Raw genomic sequence first — 26252 nt, forward strand, 5'->3', positions numbered from 1 at the left:
CCTCAGCCACAGCAGTTATAATGACATGTAGGGTCTAGTTTATGTGCTCAGAGGGTTGTTTGAATACTTTTGATCAGGTAGCGTACAGTGTGTTGAATAGTTCACTTGCATCGTGGAGTCTCTGATTCTAAGCCTACTCATGCATGCCATCTCCCACTCAGTTGTGGTGTTCTTAAATGCAGGAATGAAAATCAAAATCCCTCTCAACATATTTTAATAAGTGGGTCTAAGGAAAGCATAATTTGTGATTGGAATCATTCAAAGATACCAGCAATTGTAAATGTGATTCTTTGTTACAACTTCCTACTTTCTACTTTCAGACTCCTTCCAAGCAGCAGAGACTAGAAAACATCAAGAAGAGTGATGCAGAACTAAGTATGCTAGTTAAAAAGATAAAACACAGAAGTAAAGGCCTCAAGAAATAAAATAGTTTGTTTTTATAAAATAACTGCATTTTATTCAGTAGATCCTCTCAGGTTTCCCAGTGGCATTATCATTATATTAAACAGGCCATGGAAATCAACAAACAGGGAATGGGGAAGAAAAACAAGCAGGTCACTGGGGCTATACATTAAAAACAAAGCAGCTTTACATAGACAAAACAGGCACACGAGTACTATGTACACAGGAGGAAACAGACAAATAAGAAAACTGATTTTTTTGTAAGCCCAGCAAGATGATTTATGTTAATCCAAACAAAATGCAGGAAGTAAACTCAATAGTTCCAACAAAATAATAATCTGTTATATGTACATTTATTTTACAGTATAAACGTTTAGTAAATTTGGCCTAGAAATTATACAATACCATCAGACAATGACTGAACTACATTTTTTCCTTTTTAACATACAGCAAAATGTTACTTTAAAAAAAATTACCAACCATGACAATGCATGAGCCTGCTCACATACGATACATTCAAATGGGATGCCAACTAGTTCCAGTCTGCAATGGGAAAAGTATCCCTTTGTTTTTAAATATTATGTACTCTTTAGCTGACAGCGTGTACACATTACAGCCCTTTAAATTACTTTCTCAGGTTTAAAATATGTAAGGACTAGAAAAAATCTGGATTTACTTTTGAATTGTGGTTAAGAAACTTTATAATTGAAGACAGAACAAAAGCAAGAGGAGGGAGGGTATCTACAGTTAGGTTCTCAAGACTTGGGAAGAATCTGGGAACATTTAAGATAGTGGGGTGTGAAACAGCACGAACTATATATGAAATTTACACCACCACCTCAAGTAATGTCTCATTGCTGAAATGTATGCATTTGTTATGCAAGCTACTTGCCAAGAATGACCAGCATAAATGCTGAATCTCAATTATGTAGGTAATAGTTTTGCTAACTCTTTAGGTAATGAAATTATAGATTTGGCAGCAACAAAATACGCAACCAGAAAACAAAGAATATATAGTAGAGGTCTGCTATAGCAAGTTCTGTCTGTCCCTGCAAAATTCCTATATTAAACTGTGTATTATCCTCCGGTTACAGCGAGAGTCCTATCACTGACGCTTCCGCTACCGATATTTGTGCGCCCCAGCAATTATGTTGCATGCGATCGATCATCTTCGGTATTGTTTCCTCGCCGACATTCGAAGGTGATCTCAGAGTCGATTAGTAATACCCATTGACTGCTCTTCCGTAAAGAAAATTTGAAATGAAAGAGAATGTTTTCGTAATAAATGCATAAATAGTGTGTCCGACAGCAGTTAACTAGTTAAAAATAAAGGTTGAATAAACAACCGCTTAATTTTAATGTTAAATACTGCAATTATGTAAGAATGGGATACACCTCAAGATATGGCAGAGTGCATCATTGACTTCAGAGGTTAGTTTATAGTTTCTCGCGTCTGGTTAAATTATGGAAAGGCTATTATCATGTAAATTTATAGCGAGAAGGTTATCATTTATCCACTGGTGCTTGAAGTATGTTTTCATCATATGTATAGTACGGTTAAGTTACGATAGGTGACGCTGTTTGAATAAGAAAACTGAAACGTTTGCCACAAAATGTGATCGATCATCTTCGGTATGGTATATTTTTCTCGCTATGTTGGAATGATTAGAGAACAACAGTCGACGAGTATTACTAAAGAAAATTCGAGATGAAAGCGGATAACATGATTTTGTAACAAATACGTAAATAACGTGGCAGATAGCAGTTGTTAACTCGTTAAAAATAAAGCTGAAGTAAACGATCTCGTAATTTTAATGTTACATACTGAAATTAAGTAAGAATTTGTTGCACCTCAAGATACGGCAGAGTACAGTTTATATTTTCTCACATCTAGTTAAATTTCGGAAAGGCTATAATTTCTGTACGTGCGTTTGAAATATGTTTTCATGATACATATATAGTTACAGTAGGTTAGGTGACGCCGTTTTGAATAAGAAAACTGAAATGTTTGCCACAGAAGCCTCTGGAGCGATACCGTATTTCTCCGAATCCAAGATTTTTTTTCTCAGAATCTTGTGCGGAAAAACAAGGGTCGTCTTGCATTCGCAGTCTAATAGTAATGAAAACCACTGGCAACTACCGCAGTAACATCACTGCTTCCTTTCACCGCGGGGGGGGGGGGGGGGGGGGGGGGCGCACACAAAACTCGTTGATCATAAACGGCCACCTCTTTATTATACATTGCTAGCTGCGGCAACCGGTTGTACAGTGCCTCTGTGTAATGACACTTGATCTCGGGAAATAGTGAAGAGAGAATAACGTTCTATTAGACTCTACAAAAACTTTTCTTAAATCTGCAGAATGGCATCAAAACATGCAAACTTTCAAATTCTTAGAAAGGCCACGGCTACTCAGTGGCAGAGTTATAACGCATCTACTGTACCTGACGCTTAGTAAAATTAGGTTTTATATGCAGCAGAATATTTTTGTGATGGATCGTCGTAAAGCTACGTGGAACAGGTATTGTCAATATTACACTGCCAATTGTAAGTTATTGGCTGTTAAACACTTGGAAATGGAGAATAATTGTGCAGCCACAAGGAAATGCGGCATAGGCCTAACTAAAACCAATATTTGACGTTAGCATGAAGACAAAGATAGCATTCAGTGGCCTGCAACAAGGACACTTTAAAGGAGGCGAGGTATATGCAAGAAAAACGCAAGGGCACCATACGTGGCGAAATAAACTTGTTCGTTGACCTTCAACGTCCACGATTAGGCCTATACATCGCTAGCTGCTGAAGTTGGCCGAATCCGGCAAGCAAGACGTGCGTGTAGCGGCAGCCAGAATATCTGACGCCGAGTAAAAGTAAATTTTATAGTAAGCAAAAATATTTTCCTGATGGATCCTTGTATTGTAGAGACGGGGGGGAATAGGTATTAATACAATTGACGAACTCCATCAATTTTTAACGGGTTGTCTTCAATATTATGATGCCAATTTTAAGATAATGGTTATTAACCCACAGAAATAAAGCATAATTGTGCAGCCGCAAAAAAAATACGGCATAACTAAAGCCAATGTTCGGCGTCTAAAAATGCATACTGTACAAGATAGGCATTCATATAATTTTACAAAGCACATTTTAAGCCTGATTAAAATTTTTGAAGGAAAAAGTGGGGGTCATCTTGGATTTGGAGAAATATGGTACTATCATTTTTTCAGAATGAAATTAAACATACACTTTCGCGTAGTATCGGATTTTGAAAAATAACAAAAGTAACCGCAGTGTGGATATTATCTGCATAAACGCAAGTTTTGAACACAGTGATTGCCGTTTCATACTGATTTTAATGTGTTTAAGGGGTTTTCATGACTTTTACAAAAAAGAATAGGATATAACGACAATCCGCTAGAGCGAGTAAATTTTTCGCTATTATGAATTGTCGCTATAACGAACTTCTACTGTAATTAATAATGATTTTTCAACGAATCTGGAGGATATGTGTGGATATTTGATATTTTTTATTCATGGTAGAAAGCGAGGTTTAAGTAAAATTGCACATCATTCGTCTTCAATTTTAAATCTCAATACTACCAAAAAGCTACTAAACAAAAGACATTTTTCAGTCAGTATACATATTTATATATGTATATTTTTTTAGTTTGTTTATTCATATGAAAGAACTGCAGTTTACCAATGGGAATTAATTACTTCAAGTCACTGGTCTCTATTTTCCAAATTTCATAGGAATTTTACAAAAAGAAATAGAGGTGTTTGCTAGAGGGGGACATAATTAATCTTAATGAATGTGCAAATTGTCAAAAAATTAGGAGAGCTGAAAGAAGTTGTGATTACTCATGTCAAATTAATTTTTATATTTAATGATTGGTTGTATGTGTTAGCCATACAGAACGAGCTGCAGATGTGAGACTTTGTCAGAGGGTAGACATATAAATAATAAAATATAGACCAAAATTTCAGAACTACAGTTTCCCTAGTTCGTTATTTTGCCATAGTGGCGACGATTGAAGATATTAGCTTTGTGGTGAAAAATGAAAGTAATGTCCCTAGAATGGTTTAACCTTTACCACTCGTCTGTCGGGTGAGGCCCGACATTACGATATTCCCGTTCCGGTCGCATGTCGGGGGAGACCCGACACGGCATTTTATCGCCCACCGCTCGTCTGCCGTCTCTTAGCCGACAAAATACACGATGTTATATTGTACTGCCATCTTTTGGTTCCGCGTGGAACTTTGTAGAATCCAGATACTATTCGACAATCAGTCAAAAATCCATTATTTAGATGGCAGTGTAGCCGTCAGCTGTCAAATCACGCACATAGTAAACAAACATGGCCGCCATGTGCTCTTCTAGTCATATAGATGTTGTATATGTCAGGCAACACACAAAACCTCAGTATTTTCGCACCTCTGCTCCTAATGAATATATCTAATAGCATTTCACGATGCCTAACAGTGAACAGACGATGGTCGGTTTGTGTACCGTAACCCAACATGTACCTGATGCTGACGGCTGGCACAAGTATAAATCAACAGATTCAGATTTCAAGAAATTGCCGTTTACAGTGGTTTCAGCCAACATACTACCGCGAGGTATGAAAACAGAGACTGAATAGAGTTTTTCAATTGCTTTTTAGCGATAATTTGTACACTAAATTATTAAAGAAACCAATCGGTATGCGATAACGGTAATAATAATAATAATAATAATGCAAAATAATTCGTCTTAAATTCCACATATTGCTTTTATTTGCTCCCGTATAGCTTGCTGTAAACGTGCATAGCCTAACTACATCATTTAAAACCAAGTGCTATCTCCCAAATCGTGAAAGATTAATACACGTCATATAAGATAAAAATGTACATTTAAAATACGAGTAGTAGAGGCAACACAGAACTTTAATTCGAGGGGTAAGGGTTAAGGGCTTAAAAATTACACGCGAGGTTTTGTGCTGCAATCATTGTTTCTGTTTCTTACGAATGAATCCCTTCATAATTTGTCTTGAATGTGCTTTATTAAATAGGGCTTTATGTTCCATAACCTCACTTTGCCAATTTTGTTCCACATATTCCAATTATTCTAAAATACTTAATAGCAGACTGGACCAGTTACAGCAGTTCCCTTTTTTCTTGGGAGGGGTGGAAAATAAATAAGCTTATTTTTCAGCATTTTAATCACAGGAAATGTGGTAATTTAGTGAAAACTTACATTACACATTTTCAGCTTTCAACAGATTTAACTCTTCACTAATTTTAAGTAGTTTTTATCCTTCTGATGTGCAAGACAACTGGAATTGTTATACACAGTACTGTCTGGCTTACACTAGCTGAATATGTACATACTGGAGCTCGTCTTTGATTCATTAACATTAAGCAGGATGAGGAAAAATGTTACCATTTACCTGTCTAAGTGTACCAGGGATGCCAACCTGTACGATACTAGGTTGTATGATACTCGTGAAATACATAATTGTGAAAACAGTTTATATTGCCCATGCATTCTCGTCATGTGATTTCTCTTATTTCAATGCTTAGAGGGATACAGATGCAAAGAACAGAAACTATGCAGAGGACATTCCCCTCCTTAGCAATCCTCAGCGGTGGTAATGGTAGGCCACGACTCTGCTAAAACATAAACTTGATTTTTCAAAAAGCTTATCTATCTAACTCGTGGAGGTGCTAGCTGTAGAGTCTCGTGACCCTCATGTTAGAAAGGGAATTCCTCAAGTCAATTCCAGTCTGGCCCTGCTGTCGTGCACTGCCGTCAAGTAGGTGATCTTAATGCGTGTGGTAACGGGTTGCTAACAGTTTAATAGGTTCACCATGCGTACTTGTATGTGTGAAGATTTGCTAAAATGTGCAAATAGGATACTAACACAAAAAAAACACTAGGCCCAAGGTTTAACATGTTGAAGAACAAGGGGGATGTAAACACTTGAATCTCACTGGAGAAATATTAAAAGCAAAATATGTGTGCAACCGTGGAAGATGACACCAAAGAGGATGCCACCTGCTTATCTTCAAGAACATCCTGACAGTGAGTAACAACATATTTTCATTAAAAGTGCTTTTTTTGAAAATGTGGTAAAAAAAAAATAATTTTGAAGACTAGGTATGGTACTTTTGTATCTGGAGGTTGGCAGCCCTGAACAGTACATCATCCATGCTTTCACAAGCCAGAATAATTAGATCGGTCTAGTTTAGCACTTATACTCCCATTTTTACCCGACTGATGAACTAATGGTCAAACATTGTCCATCATCGATTTACTACAGGCTGTCAAGTTTCCACTATATCTCGCACAGAAATCAAACACTGAAAAATAAGCCGAGGAATACATCATTAAAATGTTCATTTTTTTCTCATCAATCTTTCACATCCACTTAAGAACTTGAGAAATGCGAGTAATTTGTTTGGATTATTAACACCGTTAAAGGTTTTCTATTATCCGTTTATTTAACTTTTATACACAATGATTAAATATGCTTGCTTCAGTAATTTGTCCAAAAATGAGTTTAATTCATATAATTTTGTTAGGTGTAATGTAATTTTCAATCAAACCATTATTTTTTAGAAAGCACTTTCATATGGTTTTATTTCTTTCCACATTAAAAGCAAGCAAAGAGTAACAATTTTTCCCTTCATTCTAAGATGACACAACAACTAACTAGTCCATTAGAATGATTATCTTTCATTTTTTTTCCTTCTGCTATAAAACAAAACTAGAGGGCACTCTTTTACTCATGTACAAGATTTGAGCTTCAAGGGTCATTAGTCTAATAGTTATCAGGTCAGAACTAAAACAGTAACTCAACTAACAATTTAACATTGTTTTAGAATGTACAGTGTTTGTAGTTACTTTTCCCGTTAACAGCTGAAGTCTTGTATTTGAGCCGACACACTTCACTTTGTGGTAAGTTGTATTTCTCTGCACCTGCTGCCACTTCCCGTTCTTCATCTAAGCCAAAGTTTAAGACGAAGAGCGTCGACGCCGTTTAAGTAATATCGGAACAATCTTTTATCCCGAACAAAGCCAAGGTTTTCATATAGACGTAAAGCTGGGCGGTTTGTGATTTCCGTTTCTAACACGACCTGTCAAAGAAGAGACACATTTGAGGACTTCAACAAAAGTGAAGAATATATACTAGAATCTGGTTAACTGGCACATTTTTAATTCAAATTTGTGAATAATTCAAACTTCTCATGTTCCCTTGACATTCCTCTACAACACACTGCTAAAATGTTGTCTTAAATTTGAATATTATTTCATTTTAAGTAAAAGGTATCATGTTAGAACTCCCTTATTTTCAAAAAGTGAAACTAAAGGATGATGGAATGCTGCCTGGGTGGGAAAAAAAAAAAAAAAAATGGTGCAGAATCGTGCTGGTGCTGGAGTTGTTGCGAAGTTAAAAAAAAAAGATTCAAGATCTTGGCTGCCTGAGGTTCCCTTCATAGCCTTCTAGTTAGCGAATTTTGAGTTTTGGTAGAAGAGAAAATACGATAATTAGGCTTAAATCCGTAACTCCACATGGAGTTGACTGACAGCTGTCCGCAAGTGAAATGAGACTTCTTTTCGCTACTGAAAGCTTGGAAGGTAGAGCATGGGGACACTTCGTAAAATATCAGTCGTTAATTGCAACTGGATTAAGCGACAACGGGTTGGATTTGCTACAGACTCAAAACTACAGTAATAAGGGAATGTACACAGCTTTTGTTTTTCAGTACAACATTAAGGCCAGCCTGGTTCACTTAAATTATGTTCAGAACTATTTTCAAGTTTTTCCATCATGTCTTTGTTTAAAACACACGATGTGTACAAAACACTGACTCTAGCTCAGCAGGCTGAAGTTATAATGAAATGGGAAAGGGTTTTAAGAAAAAGTATGGGTCGATTTGAATTCGAGATTTGGGTAAATGATTTTAGTTTGATTACCTCCCCCCCCCCCCCCCCCTTTCCCCCCTGGACACTTCATGTTCAAATTAACCAAATTCTATTGTACTTGATATGTGAAACTGAAAAATAAGACTAAACCTACCTCATCAGCATCATCTTCTACCATGGCTCGGATTGCTTTTAATACGAGATTCGAACCTGTAAAACATAAGATTGCAAAATTTAAATGATACATCTTATTTTGGACCAATATTTAATGCAACATGGTCATATTTCTTCGGGAAGCATTCGCCAGAACAGGAAGTAGGATTTCAAAATTAAGGAATATGCAAATTACAGGACTAAAAAGATGTTTCAAAGCAAGGAAGCTGCAAAGATAAAACAATTGATCATAGAATTACAAGAATATAATATTTTAGAATGTGTTCAAATGGAATTAACACCAGACCCCATCTTAAGTATGAGACAGCTACTGGAAATGTGGCCAAGAAACAGTGATGAAATTCCTGGAATCAGAAAAGACATGATGAGGAGATGATGCTTGTTATTTAACCCAGCATTACTCGCTAGGTCTTTATAGTGAGCGCAACGCTCACCTGTATGGAAATATAAAAATTGAAGTATTTTTAATAAGTCAATTTGAGTATTCATTTATTTAGGAACATGGCCAAGCGGATTGCTATGGAGCCAACCTCTGCATTCCGGAGATGCGAGAGTTCGAACCCCACCGTTGGTTGTCCTGGTTTTCTATGGTTTACGCTTCCAAGCAAATGCAGGGACAGTTTCTATTCATAGGCCACGGCCTATTCCTTCCACCTGCTCGCCCAATTTCATTCACCGTCATTCTTTTCATCTTCATTAGCTCATCAACAGAGGGTGGCATCAGGAAGGGCATCCGGTCGTAAAACAAACAAATTAGTCTCCCCTCATTCCCAACCTTGCATCAAGAAATGGGACTAAAGGACAGACATTTTATTTAGGAACACTAATACTTAAATTAAAACATATCTGAGATAAGAGGAGTATGCTTAGTACGAACTAAATAATGCAAACATATAATCCTGCATAATAGGAAACAAACGTTTTACACAGTATTTACTTCTGTTGCTTTCAGCATCTTTCCTGGAACACTTTGCAAATTTTATCTCTGGGTTTGAACATTTGTAGCGAGACCAGGGAAGCCCCAGATGGTAATTCCATCCTTTCCTAAAACAAATGGAATACAGCTGTCAAACAACGAAAGTGCCTCTTCTTTCTCAGAACGTGTAGACACTCTGTTTCACAGTTATGATCACTTCCGTAAACCTAATTTGTTTCATTGCCATCACTTTCGTTGTTCAGGTCCACTTTCTCTTCTGTTTCACCCAAACACAAGGTATATGTACAGTGGGTGCCATTAGAACTTGTATAAATTCACTAATAACAGTCACAAAATGAACATATCACATTAAACACAAGCATAAGGCAAACTTCGACTTATTACATTGCACGCTACTGAGTGCACCACTCACCAAACATGCACTGTCGTGCCTGATAATGGATTGAGGGTCTTTGTTTTCAAAAATAATGGAAATGACTGACACATCCTCTTCCTAAAAATCTGTCTGAAAGGTATAGGGAGTTTCAGAATCGGAGGTCTTGTAAAGCGTGGGTTAGTGGCCTAACATCTATGTCATCAATCCATAGCATCCCTAGAGAAAAAGGTATGGAAATCTATAAAGCAGGAAGGATTTGGAAGAGGAATGATTGAATATGCGCAAGCAATATACAGTTGTTGCAGTAATGTCCAGACATTGGGGCAAGATGGCGGCGAGTGAATGTCTCAGTGTAGATATCCTCTGTGCTACTTTAGTAATATGTGTGGTTAATCAAGGATTTGCTGTCTCGAATTGTGTTGGAATTTCTTCCGAAGAATTTAGTGGTGATGTGGAGTGTAGTGAGTTGGCGATCTGTGACGATATAATGGTGAAATCAATGAGATTGTGTTTGTGCGCCACGTGGTCGGGCTGTGACAAGCTTACACACACGACGGGGCCGGCTTCTTCAACTGCTACTGCGAGTGATCCGCCTGCAGGTACAACTCACAGGCAGGAGACTGGTTAACTTCAGATCGTAAGTTTTATTTTCCTTCCTTACCGACGGCTAACCTGTCTTGTTTTCTTACGGTCCCAACATCGACCCACGATTCGTTGAAATTACGCTATCATGCGCGCCGTTCCCCGTTAAATTTCTTACTAACACTGTTACTCCTGTCTGGTGATGTGCAAATTAACTCTGGGCCAACAACGAATAATGAGTTCTCTGTGTACTGTCAAAATATCAGGTCCATAAAAAATAAGATTACAGACTGAACTTCATGTTCAAGAATTAGCTGCTTTTGACGTTATCGCCTTAAGTGAAACTTGGTTGACGGATTTTGTGTTAGACTCTGAAATCCCACTCTCTAAAGAATTTTCCTTATTCAGGGGCGATCATAGAACTGGATCCCGGGGAGGAGGTGTTTTAATCGCTGTCAAATCTAAATGGCAAGCGACCCTACGCTCCGACCTGATGAATGACTGAAGCTGTTTGGGTTGAAGTTACATTTCATAACATAAAATATCTATTTGCATGTTTCTATAGACCACCTCATTCCTGTCTCAACTATTCTGAAGCTTTTCTTTCCTCTGTGCTTAAAACCATTCATTCCAAAGATAACATTGTCATACTACGAGACTTTAATCTGTCTGTCTCCTGGATTTCCCCTTCATTAGGTCAGCCTTCTAATAGCCTGGACAAATGGTATATGGACCACTATATTACTGGACTAAACTTCAAACAGCATGTCTTGGAAAACACCTGCAGAAATAGTCTTCTTGACTACGTACTTGCCTATAACGAGCCCTCATCTGTTTCTGTGGGACGAAATATTTTAAACTCCAACCACAAGTCCGTTGAAGCAACTTTCACTCCCACCCCTCCCCGTGCTTCGAGATGTCATCGACCTGTCCTTCAGAGCTCTGTGCCTGTGTGGCGTAAAGTTGACTAGCAGACTGTGAATCGTACCCTGTCCCTTTTACCAAGGTATTTGTTGCAAATGGGTGAAGTTCAAGATGCGGTAGACTTATTTTATGATTGGACGCTTGCTGTGATCCGTGATCTCATTCCTACTCGTTCGATGTCTAGGAAATTCCCCCCATGGAAGAAGAGTGATACTAAAAGTGCTGAACTAAAAAAATCGGTAGCCTGGAAACAATGGAAGAACGCGCCCTCCGAGAGAAATTATAAAATATTCTCTGACCTTCGCAAACACCACAAGTATTTATTAAGGCGGGATTACTCAGAATATATTAACGGAGCCTGCCTTGAAGTAAGACACAACAGTAAAAGGTTCTGGTCACTTATAAATAACAGAAGAGACAACAAACGAATACCGGAAGTCGTAACCTGGGACCATTCTGTAGCCAGTGGAGCAGATAGACCTGAATTATTCAATGAATATTTTACCTCTAATTTTGTTAAACCTGTGCAGTATGCCGAGTTTTCTAAAATCAAACCTGTTACTTCCCATAGCCTCAGTAATATTTGTACCACTGAATCTGAAGTGTACTCCCTACTTTAGTCTTTGTCAGAAAATAAACCCACTGGTCCTGATGGTCTCAGTCCTATCTTCCTTAGGAATACAGCAGTAAGTCTTTCATACCCTATTAGTGTGATATTCAATCGGTGCTTCTCAGTCAGCTACTTTCTGAGCTCCTGGAAACTTGCTTATATCACATCCGTTCTTAAAGGTGGACAGAGGTCGGATATCGCAAATTATCGCCCGGTCTCTATATTACCTGCTTTATTAATCATTTGTGAAAGGATCATCCATCAGCATTTGCTTGCGTTCACAATTCCATATATATCCCCTCAGCAGCATGGTTTCCTACCTGGAAGCTCCTGCGTAACTAACTTGGCTATCCTCCTCCATCATGCCATGTCTGCCATCCACGCGGGCTCTCAACTTGATGTATGCTATATCGACATCGCGAAGGCCTTCGATACCGTGGATCACACGCTTCTTGCGCACAAACCTTCTGAACGGTTTAACGTTCATGGGAGACTCCTAGCTGTAATTAATAGCTTTCTGAGTGAAAGACTACAGCGCGTGGTCCTTGATGGATGCAGGTCTTCTCCCACCACCACCCTCTCTGGTGTCCCGCAGGGTAGTGTCCTAGGTCCACTTCTTTTTGCCCTGTTTATTGATGACCTTATCGATACTGTTTCCCACCATTCATGTGAAATCCTTCTCTTTGCAGATGATTGTAAAATCTTCAAGCAGATCGATTCTCCTACAGATACAATCCAATTGCAAAATGCTCTTGATTCACTGTCAGGTTGGTGTAATACATGGCGTCTTAAACCTCATCCCTCCAAGTGTTCCAGCATTTCGTTCACACTTCATAAATCCCCTGTTCTTCAAGAATATCACCTACTGAAACAACCGATTGCTCTTGTTGACAATCAAAAAAACTTAGGAGTGCATTTTGACAGTAAATTGTTGTTTGTCTCGCACATAAACAGGATTACCTCATGTGCTATGTCACTCCTCGGTTTACTCTACAGGTTTTCTGACATCACAGATGTAAATGCCCTCCGAGCATTCTACGTTTCCTGTATCTTACCTATTGTTGAATACGCCTCTCCAATCTGGTCCATTTCTGCTTCTTCAAACCTCTGCCACCTTGACCGTGTACAATCTTTTTTCTGTGCTATCGTCAGAGCCAGGGTCCCTGCATGTCGGAACCTAAGCACTATCCAAGTGCTAGGGGAAACTGAACCTCCAGACTCTTTCTGCTCGGAGGAAAGTAGCCGACCTAAAGCTGCTATACAAAGCAGCTAATGGTCTGTTTAGGTCTCCAGATTTAGCTTCCTTATTCCCCCTCCACGTCCCATCCCGTAGTACCAGAATGAAGACCCTATTCCATATTCCTTACTCCCGACTTTCTCTCACCCAAAGGTCCCTTCTATACGTATTCCAGCAATGTTTAATACATTATCTATCAACAAGAACCTAGACATCTTCGTAACGTTTCCTTCCTTCTGTCATGATATTTATCATATAACTTAACTTTCCTTCTTGTTCTTTCCAGTTCTGCTCCTGTATTTACTGTAAATGTATTTTTCTTTGTTAATATCATTGTTTATGTAAATATGATTGTACAGTTTTGATTGTGTATATTTGTGTTCTTTGTAAATATTTATATATCTTTCATTTTAGATTCATATCTGTTGTACATAGCTCGGATCTTCGTAATTCGGCATTATGCTGTTGCTGATCCTGAATAAATAAATAAATAAATCTGATGATAGGACAGAATGGTTTCAAAATGTAGTTGGACTAAGACAGGGATGTGTGCTGTTGTCATTCTTGTTCATAATGAAACCGTGAAGGAGACAAAGGAAAAATATAGGGAGAGGGAGCTAAAGGTGATGTTCTTTGTGGTGTGGGGAACAAACGGAGAAGTACAAGGTTACTAGACATGGGTATATTGGTCATTATGGAATGAAAATATCCGGGCTGAGTGGCTCAGATGGTTGAGGCGCTGGCCTGCTGACCCGATCTTGGCAGATTCGATGCTGGCTCGGTCCGGTGGTATTTGAAGGTGCTCAAATACATCAGCCTCGTGTCGGTAGATGTACTGGCACATAAAAGAACTCGTGCAGGACTGAATTCTGGCACCTAGGCGTCTCCGAAAATCGTAAAAGTAATTAGTGGGACGTAAAGCCAATAACATTATTATTATGGAATGAAAATAAGCATGAAGAAAAACAAGACAATGGCACTAACTAGAAGACAAAGGTAATATAAAAATTGGGTGAAGCTTGAAGTTCTGGGAAAGTGAACTGATGCAGGGCTAGACATGGAGATAAGTGAAAGAATGCATTTTTCCATTAGCAGCTGGTATTGCATATTGTTGCTGCCGGGACAAAACCTCCTATGTGAAATATTTTGGCTTAGAACTTGGACCGGTAAAGTTCTGTCATCTAAGGTGCAATATCGTGTGAATATTGTCAAGGCATTCTCGCTCTTTACAATGTATGTGCTGTGGGTCAGTACATCTCCAAAAATATATCACGTGGGAGATTTGTCCCAGCAACGACAATATATAAATTTGACTCTGCCTGTCAACTGCAGGGATATTGGCAACATTTTCCTTTCCCAACCTCGAAGTGTGATAGGTTCCTCCCAATGGGAGAGATTATTGCTTCACAAGGACACATAAGTAAGACTAATGTGACTTTTACCATTTGTTCAACAAGAGTTTATCAAGCAGAGCCCTCTCAAGGAAGGTGCATATCATTTCAGAGAAAGAGTGCAGACGAGATAATAAAACTGACTATGAAGGAAAGATGGAGAGAATACAGGTGGTGAAAGAGGCACTGGGTGTTTCTAGGCATAGGAGAGAGCAGTCACTTCCAGTACAGGTGGGCATTCTCTTAGCGTATGAACACAGATCTTGACGGTTGGTGGCTGTTGTTGCAGTTGCACCATCTAGTTATCAGACTCAAAATAGTAGTTGAATCAACAAACCCTATTCAAATATTATTTAATTTAACGTTTGACAATACTATTCCAGTTGGCTGCATGTGATCTGCAGATTGCGTACAGCTGGTCAAAGTCAATACTTAACACTTTCATCACTATGCCTGTACAGGATACAGTTGCACTGCCTTCCTGGTTGTAGATGGCGCCCGCATATTATACGGGAGTGATTTTCACGTGTGTTTATATGCAGCCGCATGTTTCCCATAAAGTCCTCGTCTCTTGCTTGAGGCTGTAGTTTATCTAGTGTCCACTAGAATGCAGCAGTTAGAGGGAAGTTCAAACTGAAACAATAAAAAAGGTAGTTTCTCCTTGCTGCGTGCTTCGCGTGCCAAATCTGTCGCAGTGTCAGCTGTGTTACTGTACAAACATGTCTTCATGCCGGCTCAATGATGATAGCGAATGGTAGCATTCTATATAAAAATATCAAAATCAAAGATCTCTCCTGTGGATTATGTGAGAATGATCAGTTTGAGGTTAGCAGCTAAAGGACGAAACGTTTAAACCTACTCCCTCTACAAGTGCTGACAGGGTTTTTGTTTGCTATTTTCTAGAAAAGGTGTCTCCAACAAGCAATAAAGTGAATGCTATGCATTATTGCAAGGTTTGCTCAGGCAGTGGTAAGAAGGAAAGTGGTAAGCGCATCAGAAAAGAGAGAGTAGATGGTGGTGCAAGGTTGGACTGTGTAGTCCAATGTTTTGAGGACTACCATATTAAAACAAACTATTCCTAAATAGGTAAATATTGTATTTCAATTATAACTCTGTTTATCTGTGGCTTATGTAGCCACATTCAATGATTCATTTTATTGTTTGAGCAAGCTTATTGGTATGACTTGAATGTAAAAGCTTTTTCCATACAATTTTCATGTTTATCGTAAGACTAGTATGATTAAATTACTTTAGATATGCACTACATTTTGAATTGCTGGCACCTTCATATGATACAAAGATCAGCTATGCAATATGTTTTGCTATGGCATAATAATGTGTTAAAATTCAGGAAAAAGACTCAGTTCATTGCCAGGGGCCATGGTAAAATATGGTAGTGCTGAAAGTGATATTTGTTCAATAATATCTGTCTGCATATAGCTTACGAGGATCCAGACAATAGTAGTTTGATAGTACAGCCGAACCTCGATATCTCGAACCTCCATTACTCGAATTTTCAATATCTGGAAGTTACTTCAATTTCCTGGCCGTTTGTTCTATTCTCCATGTGTATTTATCTCTCTATTAGTCAAAATTCGATTACAAGAATTTCTTGATTTCTCGAAGAAAACGTTTACTCCTTTGGAGCAAAAAATACTCTGTAACTCGAATTTTGTACAACATTAACTGTGCAATACAGCAATTGAGGTTTGTGAGGAAGAGTTAACAAGTAAAGGAAGGGTTACAGTGATGCTGGGAGCTATTAGGACAGGAACTGAAAAGGTAACGCACGTGGGTTTGTTGCCACCGAACTTAACATCCAAACTACAGCCCATGGACCAAGGAGTGATTAAAAAATTCTTGAAGCATTTCCATAGGAAAAGCGCTGTTCAGTGAATTCTGAGAGGAACTGAATCCGAGAAGTCATTAACAGACATACTACAGTCGATAAGAATGCTGAGTAAATTGTGGGCTGATGTGGAGCAGGAAACAAACTGCTTCCACAAAGCAGGATTTTTGAAAGGTGTCTTAGGAGCTTCAGAACGCGAAGAGGAGGAAGTCACTCCTATTCCTGAAGAATGGGCGGAGTATCAGCAACTTGTTAACTGCGAAGATGATTTTGAGGCTTGCATAAATGTGGACTGATGTTATTGTGGCCGAACCTCCTACGGATACCGTCGACGCTGCTGCAGAGCAAGAAGAAGAAGAAGAAGAAGAAGAGTTGGAGCTGCCTTCTTCTGTACCATCAGAAGACCAGGTGTTAAGTGCAGTGGCTATTGTACATACAGAGTCAGTCGAATGTTAATGATCAAGGTTCTCACAGCAATAAATGTTGTTGAAAAGTATGTGGAAAAAAAGAAGGTTAACAATAACAAAACAGAAGAGACTAACGAATTTTTCCAAAGCAGTTAACAGAGGTATGTTTCTTGTTTCACTTCTGTATGTACTGTATTCTGTCTTTTCTGTCTTCTAATAAGTTATTATAATAATGGTTATAATTAAAGTGATGCTGTAAAATACAAATTTGTTTGTATATTTTTAAATACTGTTACAAATACTGTGTTCAGTATAAGTCTGTACATACACATGACTCAATTATGTGTTACACATGCTCAAAAACTGTGTTTTTTATATCTCGAAATTTCGATAACTTGAAATAAAATTTAGCTCGCGAGGCGATTCGAGATATCGAGGTTCCACAGTATACTACTCATACACTTAGTCTCTGTCAATGGCAGAGATGTGTGAAATTATGCAAATAACATTCACAACTGAACCTTGTGAATAAAAGGTAAAAATGTTGAGATCACAAGACTTGACTTTTTTTTTCAAAAATATATTAAACATTTTGACAAGAACATCAAATATGATTTTAATTTTTATCAAATCAACTCCAAGAATACTATTCAGGAGGTCATCAATATTGATTACTGTAATGACAACTTACCGATTTTCCTTTTCCTGTATTTCTCATCAACAGCTAACATCGCAATATATCCTCGTTTAACAACTTTCCGATGCACATCCAGTTTGCAAACGATTGCTCCGACACATTCATTTTCATGCATCGCCTGTTGAAGGAAGTTCAAACAGATTATGTAAAAGAAAAGTAATAATAGGTTCTGGCACACATTAGTGTTAATGAAGTTTCATGCTAATTTCTGTTTTAAGGTAAATCAAGAGTAAAATCTGGTGACCCATAATAAATAATAATATTAAAACATATATACTGTATGTACATCGCACACAACTTTATTTAGCCACTGTGCTTTATGAAGTCTTTTGTTTATAGAAGTTCTTTGCCTTCATTCATTATAGATACTCCTTATTTGTAAGAAGAACATATTACAACACTGCATTACGATGTGTTGTAGACTTGGGCCCATAATTACTTAATTAATATTATTATTGGTTCAGGGTCATGTTATTTTTTTGTGAAATAAAGCATTTGTATACTTTTCACCTCCATTTTTGGCTTTCCGTGCCAATCATGGACAAAGATATTCAGACTTCACAGACATAAAACTCAACATTCACTAGTTTCAGCCCTTGACCTCAACATGTCAGCACAATGCCACTGAAGTCATGCCTGCGGTGATATAGTTGAGGGCATGTACATATATATTTTGATGTTTTAATAATAATAATATTTACCAACGGTCACTGAATTTTACTCTAGATTTACCTTAAAACCATCATGATCTTGTGTTTAAAATAGAAATTAGCATGAAATTTCACTAACACTAATGTGTGTTGTAACCGTAATAACAATACATTATTAACTTCTTGTTTTGGTGCTATCTTCATTAATATAAGAGTCTGAGCAACGAAAATAAATTTATCCCACAAAGGGTGATATGAAATGACCAAAGTATGGAAACTATAATATAAAATCTACTCGTGTATACAAAGATAGGAAAATGAATAGGAGCACACAATAGGATAACCACGACGATGGATCAAGAAGGAGAAATAGAAAAGTAGACGAGGATAAACAAGAAAACACTAAAGGATTACGGCAATCTCCATATCTTCATACATTGTCATCTTCAAATATATCGGATTTATCCTTTTCAATCACAATCCCCGCCCGACGAGTTAGTTTCTGCTTCTCAGCTTCATCAAGAGGGTAGGCATCAACACTCACTAAAGAGCCATACTGACAGATCTTCAGTCTAGATGCGGGAAGTTTAGGGCAAGAAGAAAGCTGGATGAACAGAGAGGAAAATTAAAAAAGGAGATGGAACACAGGCAAATACAAAAGGAGAAACGTAAGCTAATTGGTCAAATATGTAACGGAAAGGAACAAGCATGTGACAAGTGAATAAAAAGAGCATGACAGGAGAAATAGAAATGTTGAAATCCACACTACCACAATTTGTGTGACAGATGCACAATGCAATAGGAAAAGATAAGTGAGGCGACTGTGTGAAATGAAATTATACAGCCAGGTTTATCCAACTTCCTAAATTTACTTCAAAAATGAAATTATTCTTTAGCCATGAATTTAGAGAACATTCATTTGCAATAAATTCTGGAATGCAACACTTAATCAGTGGGTGCTGTCAATTTGTACCACTGTCGATTTGATGTTGACCAAAATAAATATGCAGAAACATTAATGTTCATATACAATAAGATTACAAGAGCAGGAAAGTTCAAAAATAACTGGAAAACGGACCCATCCAAATGAACTGGATGAAGAGACCAGCAAGGAAAGAGTTTAAAACGGAAATTGGCTTATCAATGAACAAGGTTCGCGAGAATTTGTATAAGACGGTGTTGTGATGTTACGCTAGTAGTAAGCTGAACCTATAGTATAGTAAGCCATAGTGTTAAGCATTGGAAATACTTAAGTTGTGCATGAATTAGTATATGATGCTGGATTTACATAGGCTATGTTAATCTAGTAGTATTTCTTGTAATATTTTCTTTCCATGGATGAACTATTGTAAGTGATCATTGCCACCGGGATATTTCCCAATTGCCATGCATTTGTTAATAATAAGCATAATAATAATAAAAAGAACAAGTATCATAAATGAGCAATATCCTACAAGGCAAAAACCATACACAGTAGTAAAACCCTGAGTGTCTCATACTAAATAACAAAGGGGGATTGCAATAACATGAGAAAAAAGAAAGGAAAATTCTAGGACCACAGAAAAACAGAGATGGGTCATGGAAGGAAAGGGATAAATTTTACAAGTACTGTATACTGAAAAACGTCAAGGATACAATGCAGAAACAAAGGCTGAAATTCTATGAACATCTAGTGAGAGTGGACAAAATCCAATTGACCAAAAGGATCTTTGAATATATTGCAGGATTAAAGGCGACCACAAAGTGGGTGGAGGAGCTCAAGGAGGATACAGAAGAGATTGGAATCACAGCAGAGTTGTTCCACAACAGGAAGGAGCTCAGGAATAGAAATGACAGCCTCCAAATGTTTCCAGGAGAAGCAACCAAAGAGTAGGCCCAACTGATTCTGTAGTATCTGAAGAGAGAAAGAGAAGAAATGAATACACAAAGTTATGGGAAAGACTTGCCAGAAACATTGAATTTTATATAGTCCACTGCTGACCAATAAAGAAGGTCATTAGCCATCATTCTCCTAATTTTAATTCCTTAACATATTTACCTCAAAGTGTAATATTTCCTTTCAGTCATATTATAAGCGTAGTCCAGCTCCATGGCTGGTCAGCGTACTGCCTTCGGTTCAGAAGCCCCAGATTCAATTCATCTAGCTCAACAGCTAGGTGTTCGTATTCATCTTCCTCTAGATCAGGGGCTAGGTGTTTGTATTCATCTTAATACAAATCTACATACAACAAACGACCACAGAAATACGCAGCAGTGAATAAATCCCTCAAGGCCGCATCCATACAAAGTGCCAATCCCAGAAAATTGGGAAAAGGCCAGGAAGAAGTCAGATTATTAATACTTATAAACACAATTAGGAAGTTCTAAAAATAATTTAAAAAGCAAGAGTATATTGATACAAGACATATACCCAGCCTCTTATTGTGTCAAAAAAAGAAAAAAAAGAGCTTGTCTCGATATGAATAAACTGTGTTATTTCATAACTATTTGTTGTGCCACCAGCTCTTAATGGTTTAATATGTTTATGTGCCACTGTTTGGCAGCCTCTTACCACTGAAGAATCCTGTTTCAAGTAGATTTTCAAGCCACCAACAGATGACAGAAGTAGTCTTTTGTTCCAATGTGAGTCTGTTCAGTATTGCTTCATAGATGATAGGAGCTTGGCAACTTCATAGGCTAATATAAATAGCCAATTTCTACTCTAGATTTTAGATAAATGCAGTAGTGTAAATGCATGCATGTTCTCACTAAATATAGCCAATCAACCAGTTGCTGGTCATCAAGTCCATAAACTGGTTTGATGCAGATCTCCACACCACCTTATCATGTGACAACCTTTTCATTTCTACATAATTACCACATCCTACACCCACTCTAATCTGTTTGTCTCATTCATGCCCTACCCCTACCCTGTTCTTACCAACTATACTTCCCTCAAAAACCTGGTCCAAGTTTGCCAAATCGATTTCTTCTCACCAATTCAATTCAGTATTTTTTCATTCATGCGTCGTTCTACCCATCTCACCTTCAGCATTCATCTGCAACACTACATTTCTTGCTGGGCTAGTTATCGTCCATGTTTCACTTCCATACAATGCCATGCTCAAAACGAAAAGTCTTCATAAACATCTTTCTAATTCCTATATCGCTGTTCGAAGTGAGCAAATTTCTTTTCTTAAGAAAGGTCTTGTGCGAGTCTGCTTTTTAATGTCCTTGCTTCTCTCATCGTTAATTATTCTACAACCCGAGTAACAATATTCATCTATTTTTTAAGAGTTCATTTCCTAATCTAATATTTTCTGCATCACCTGACTGTTCTCCGTTACATTTGTTTCTTGTAGGCCTACTCCTTCTCCTTCTCCTCTGTTCATACCATTCAGCAATTTCCCCCAATCTGCTGCACACTCTGATAAAATAACTATTGCCGGCAAATCTCAGAGTTTTGATTTCCTCTCCTTGGATTGTATTTCCCTTTTGATTTTTTTTCCTGCCTGTTCTTAAACATTGAAAAGGAGAGGGGATAAAATGCAGCCTTGTCTCAACCCGTTCTGGATTGCTGCTTCCTTTTCATAACCCTCAATTCTTATTACTGCAGACTGACTGTTTTTTCTCCGTATCTGATCCCTATCACCCTCACAATCTCAAATAGCATGGTTCAAACAACATTGTCTAATGCCTTTTCTAGATCTTCAAATTCCATGTTCATGAGTTTGTCGTCCTTAATTCGATCCTTAAGATCAGACGTAAAGACAGGATTGCTTCACATTTTCCTACATTTCTTTTGAAGCCAAACTGATTATCTTCCAATTTGGCTTTAACGTCTCTTTTCTTGTTCCATAAAGAATTTGTGTCATAATTTTTCAACCTTGAGATACTACCTAGGTACATTTATCGATTTACATTTGTATGATTAGTGAGAAAGAACATCAGTCCAAGTGAAACAACCTAAAATTAGCCTGAAAGGCTTTAGATGACATTTGTAGTTCTAGTAGTGGCATTAAGAAAATGAAGCCTGTCTCAAACCAACATGCTTCAAGAGATCTGCTCACCAGTTACAAATGTCTACAAGGAGCATAGCACAAAGAAGAACCAAGTCATGCAGAATGGATCTGCTGTGTGTGTTAAGTTCCTTTGTGCATTGGAAAGACAGAAAAGAGACTTCCACATCTCTTGAAGAACTACCCACATTTGCACAGTTAGAAGAGAATAAAGTTATACACTAAAAATATTCATTTCTATTATACTTCTGAACACAAATCACATACCTGTAAAATTCTCTTTATATTATTAAAGCACTACCCTTGAACAGTATTTTTACTTCTTAACATCCCGGGCACAATAATGGCATGTGGCTTCCGGAGGGGCCTAGTGCAGGTCTTTCAAGGCGACCTGCGGTTCTGTGAGGATGGAACCCCACCTAGGATGGATGATAATGCTAAAGATGTCATAAACAACCAACCCTCGAGCCAGAGAATTAACCAATGAAAGTTAAAATCCCCGACCCCGCCGGGAATCAACCTTCAGACCCCTTGGACCAAAGGCCACCATGCTAACCAATTAGCCATGGAGCCGGATGTCCTGGGCATGAAAGAGTTAATTCAATCCGACCTCAAACAGTAAGTTGGAGGCAAGTGAAACTGCACACAGCTCTTCATTTGTAACACACCCCATTGTACATTAATATTTCCCCTGGTGGGCGGCCAGACTGAGGTATACTTATTTCACAACTACTGAATTTGGTTACACTTTACTAGCTAGTGTACATTTTTAGGAAGGTGAAAATCAGGCAAAATTTATGTGAAATTATACCAAAAGTAGACGAGAAGCGAGGTTCACCCCTAAAAGTATTATCGGCGCACTTTTCTGGACAGATTTGTGAACGGGGGTGAGGAGTGAGCCCTCCCGGTTCTGGTAGTACTGCCAAACTGAATGGAAATGAAATCTGAATTGAATCGATAATATGATCGATCGATAAGATATTTCTAAACGGTCATTATCCTAAGCCAACAACTGTGTCACAAACACATTATGTAACAATACATAACATTTCTCGATGCGAATCTTGTTCCTAGCATGAATTCTATAGTTTGGCTTTACTGTGTAAAAAACAACATTACTAGTACATAAAGTGTATGCCAGATGTCGCACAGCGATGCATACAGTAGTTTGTATTTCAAAGGTTGCCAATACGAATCTCGACGACTGCCGAGGTCTACCGATTCAGCACTAGGGTGAAAATCTATCCAGAAAAAGTGTGCCAATAATATTCTTACTTATATCCGTAGTTTCCCAGTTTCACACCAGGCAAATGCTCGGACTGTACCTTAATTAAGGCCATGGCCATTTATTTCCAACTCTTATCCCTTTCTTATCCCATCGTCGCCATAAGACCTATCTGTTTCGGTATAATTTCAAGCCAACTGTACAAATTATTCTTCCTTATACAGAAAAATGAAAACAGACAATAAGTCAATCTCTGAAATACAGCCATTTTCCTGTGTTCCAATTGGCTGCAGGGCTGTTCTTCTCGTTTCCGATAAAGTTTGCATCATGTGTGGTCCACTGCTACCAAATTTTGTGAAAATAATGAAACTGCAGAGTTTGAAAGTGATGTGTCATGGCATGTGGTGGATGTAGTTGCACAATCTGCAACATAGGGCTAACTATCCTGTGGTCTTGTCACAACTGAATACCAACTATTAACAGAGAGATCACACTCCACCACAAACTATCCAAGTAAGAATTTCTACATCATCTCCCACCCTGTCATCGTTAGGAGATACTACAGGACAGTGGGAGCTTATGCTCCCAGAGCTACTTTCATTGCCCCCAGCCCAATGGTATTGTGACTATCTGGGCATATCTCATATTCTGTCATGTTCTTGTCACTAGCCCAAGCTAAGTTCCTAAGCTGGCAGCCTTGTGTAGTTCGCTGTGATGATGTGTGAGCCACACCATGTTGGATTCTGAACCCTTCCTATGCGAACTAGCTGGTAAAGCTTAACCCTAAATTCATTCCATCTTAATTTCACTACAATTTAATTAGTTTTGGTACAACTCTAGGACGAATGGAACACACGAGACAGGAGACATACCCAAGCAAGATTGTCTTTTGTTGATAGTTCTTAATTGCTTCACTTACAGTGCTCGCATCGACTTGCTTGCAGCAAACGATTGTCAACTGCACAATCTTCGAACTACGAGATGCACATCTCCTGGCTAGTGACAAAACAACTGTCAGGTGTGTTTAGCAGAGAGCCTCTCCAAGGGAGTGAGTTTCTGCTAGCGGTTGTTCAGTTTTGTCAGCCATTGGTCCACACTGTTCAGGAACCCATGTTGAATATGATGTTAGAACTGGTTTCAGTTATGATCAGTTAGTGTCTCAAACTTTGTTATTATGTCTATGTTCAATTATTGGAGCAACACCATGCTTTGCAAAATTCATTACTGGCTCTTTCGTCCTAGAGTGCTACCTTAGTTTTGAGACATGACAGCAAGGTGGAGTAAATGGTGTAACTCTAAGCATTACTTGTTCAGTTTATGAATGTCTAGGGCATAAAATATTGTAATGATGACTGGAAAAGTATCATAACCTCACTATAGTGCGAGTTAAATATCTTTCCTTAAAAAAGAATGACAATACATATTGAGAGAAGTCAAGTAACTTTGATTTTTAAACATACTGTGCATGTAATCAACTCTCTCCCGTCTGTGATTTAAGGTAGATTTTTTTATTTATTTTAAAGTTGCTCAATGAACAGAGAGATTACACTCCACCACAAACTATGTAAGTAAGAATTTCTACATCATCTCCCACCCTGTCATCGTTAGTATTAACATTAAGGAAAATAGGTCAGCCAAAGAGTACAAAAAATTTCTTACCAAAAAACATAACTTGGGCCAGTTATGTATAAAATATCTGTAGGTGTATATAGAATATGGCTCTGAAAGATCTTTCTGAATAAGTCTCATGATATCAGGCATCTGAAGCTCCGATTTATAAGATACATATCTTATATCTCCACTTTCTGACGATTCATTGGGGCCTACTTCATCTATACTTTTACTGCTTTCACTAGATCTACATAAGCTATCCGAGTTGCTATTAACACGGTTAGATACAACTTTTGAGTCTGTGGTACTTGAATTGTCACAGCTGAAGAGGGCCTTCTCACACTTATCACAATGACTAGAGAAATCAGTTTTGCCATTAGAAAGTGAATTATATTCAAAATCAGCAGTGTGAGAAAGATCCATACCAACTGTCAGACCATTCACCATCCCATTGACACCTGATCCACTTTTTAAATTTAATTTTTCTTTTAAATGTGATGATACTTGTGAAGTAGGGCTTCTCATTTCTTCTTCTTCGGAAGATATTTTTTTCGATGTCAACATTATAGTAAGATTACAATTTTTATCTTCTGTGGACATTTGAGTTTCTTCCATCAGTTGTTTACTATCGAAATCTTGCACTGAAGCACTAGAAAGAATTTTAGGTTGCACTTGTGCAACAGGCCCATCCGATTCCATGAACTCAACATTGTCGTCCATTCTGAGCACTATTTTACACGGTTTTTATCAACTAACTATGCCATGCCAGCAAGACATGTGTCAAACACGTTCTCGAAAGGCGGACATAATAATTGAAGAGAAATTTCAGTTCCTTTACGGATTCAGCTCGAGTACAATGCACAACACCATCAACGTTCAACCATCTTGGATTTTGCGCATTGGACTCTAAGGGATGATTTATTGGTAGCTGGTTGTATCAAGCTTTATCTTCAAGGGCTCAAGATTAGATCCAACCACTGGGAAGTGAAATTAGACAAAGATCTTCATTTGACATTTTTTGCAACATCACAGGCTATTTCACGTTTTTGAACTACTTTCTCGCGATAAACACTGCTTATCCCTTTAAATATATCCCTACGCGAGTATCGTGTGCTTCGACCTGGGTTTCGAGAAATCGAACGTCGTGAGAATGAGAGAATTTTGCGCATCTTGTCTCGATCCATCGCAAGTTGGAACCATCGAATAGTTCAAATTGTGCTGCTCGATCTCAATTTAATCAAATCGAATTATTCGATCTTATATTCGTATATTCG

The 26252-nt window shown here is 38.1% G+C and overlaps 2 protein-coding genes across 5 annotated transcripts in view; one reads left to right on the forward strand and one right to left on the reverse strand.

Moving 5' to 3' along the window:
- LOC136883328 (ESF1 homolog) overlaps positions 1-448 on the forward strand; it is a 94669-nt gene extending 94221 nt beyond the window's left edge. For all 4 annotated transcript variants that reach the window (XM_067155565.2, XM_067155563.2, XM_067155564.2 and 1 more), the window contains one exon: positions 321-448. In XM_067155565.2, the coding sequence (XP_067011666.2) occupies positions 321-425 (105 nt within the window). In that variant the 3' untranslated portion in view covers positions 426-448. The remainder of the gene's footprint in view (positions 1-320) is intronic.
- Positions 431-26038, reverse strand: Naa30A (N(alpha)-acetyltransferase 30 A). The gene is made up of 4 exons (XM_067155567.2): positions 25027-26038; positions 17489-17612; positions 8465-8520; positions 431-7520 (listed from the first exon to the last, which is right to left on the reverse strand). Exons 1-4 carry the CDS (start codon positions 25696-25698, stop codon positions 7383-7385), a joined length of 990 nt encoding a protein of 329 aa, XP_067011668.1. The 5' UTR covers positions 25699-26038; the 3' UTR covers positions 431-7382.
- Positions 26039-26252: the final 214 nt, after the last annotated feature.

The sequence above is a fragment of the Anabrus simplex genome, chromosome 11, assembly GCF_040414725.1.
Source record: "Anabrus simplex isolate iqAnaSimp1 chromosome 11, ASM4041472v1, whole genome shotgun sequence".
NCBI lineage: Eukaryota > Metazoa > Arthropoda > Insecta > Orthoptera > Tettigoniidae > Anabrus > Anabrus simplex.

What these genes read in the sequence shown, in the direction of transcription:
- Naa30A (XM_067155567.2), bottom strand. Translation starts at nt 25,698, where the DNA reads ATGGACGACAATGTTGAGTTCATGGAATCGGATGGGCCTGTTGCACAA. An exon ending in ATACAGGAAAAGGAAAATCG is followed by an intron (nt 8,521 to 17,488) that starts GTAAGTTGTCAT and finishes TATGTTTTACAG; the next exon opens with GTTCGAATCTCGTATTAAAA. An exon ending in TAGAAGATGATGCTGATGAG is followed by an intron (nt 7,521 to 8,464) that starts GTAGGTTTAGTC and finishes CTTCTTTGACAG; the next exon opens with GTCGTGTTAGAAACGGAAAT.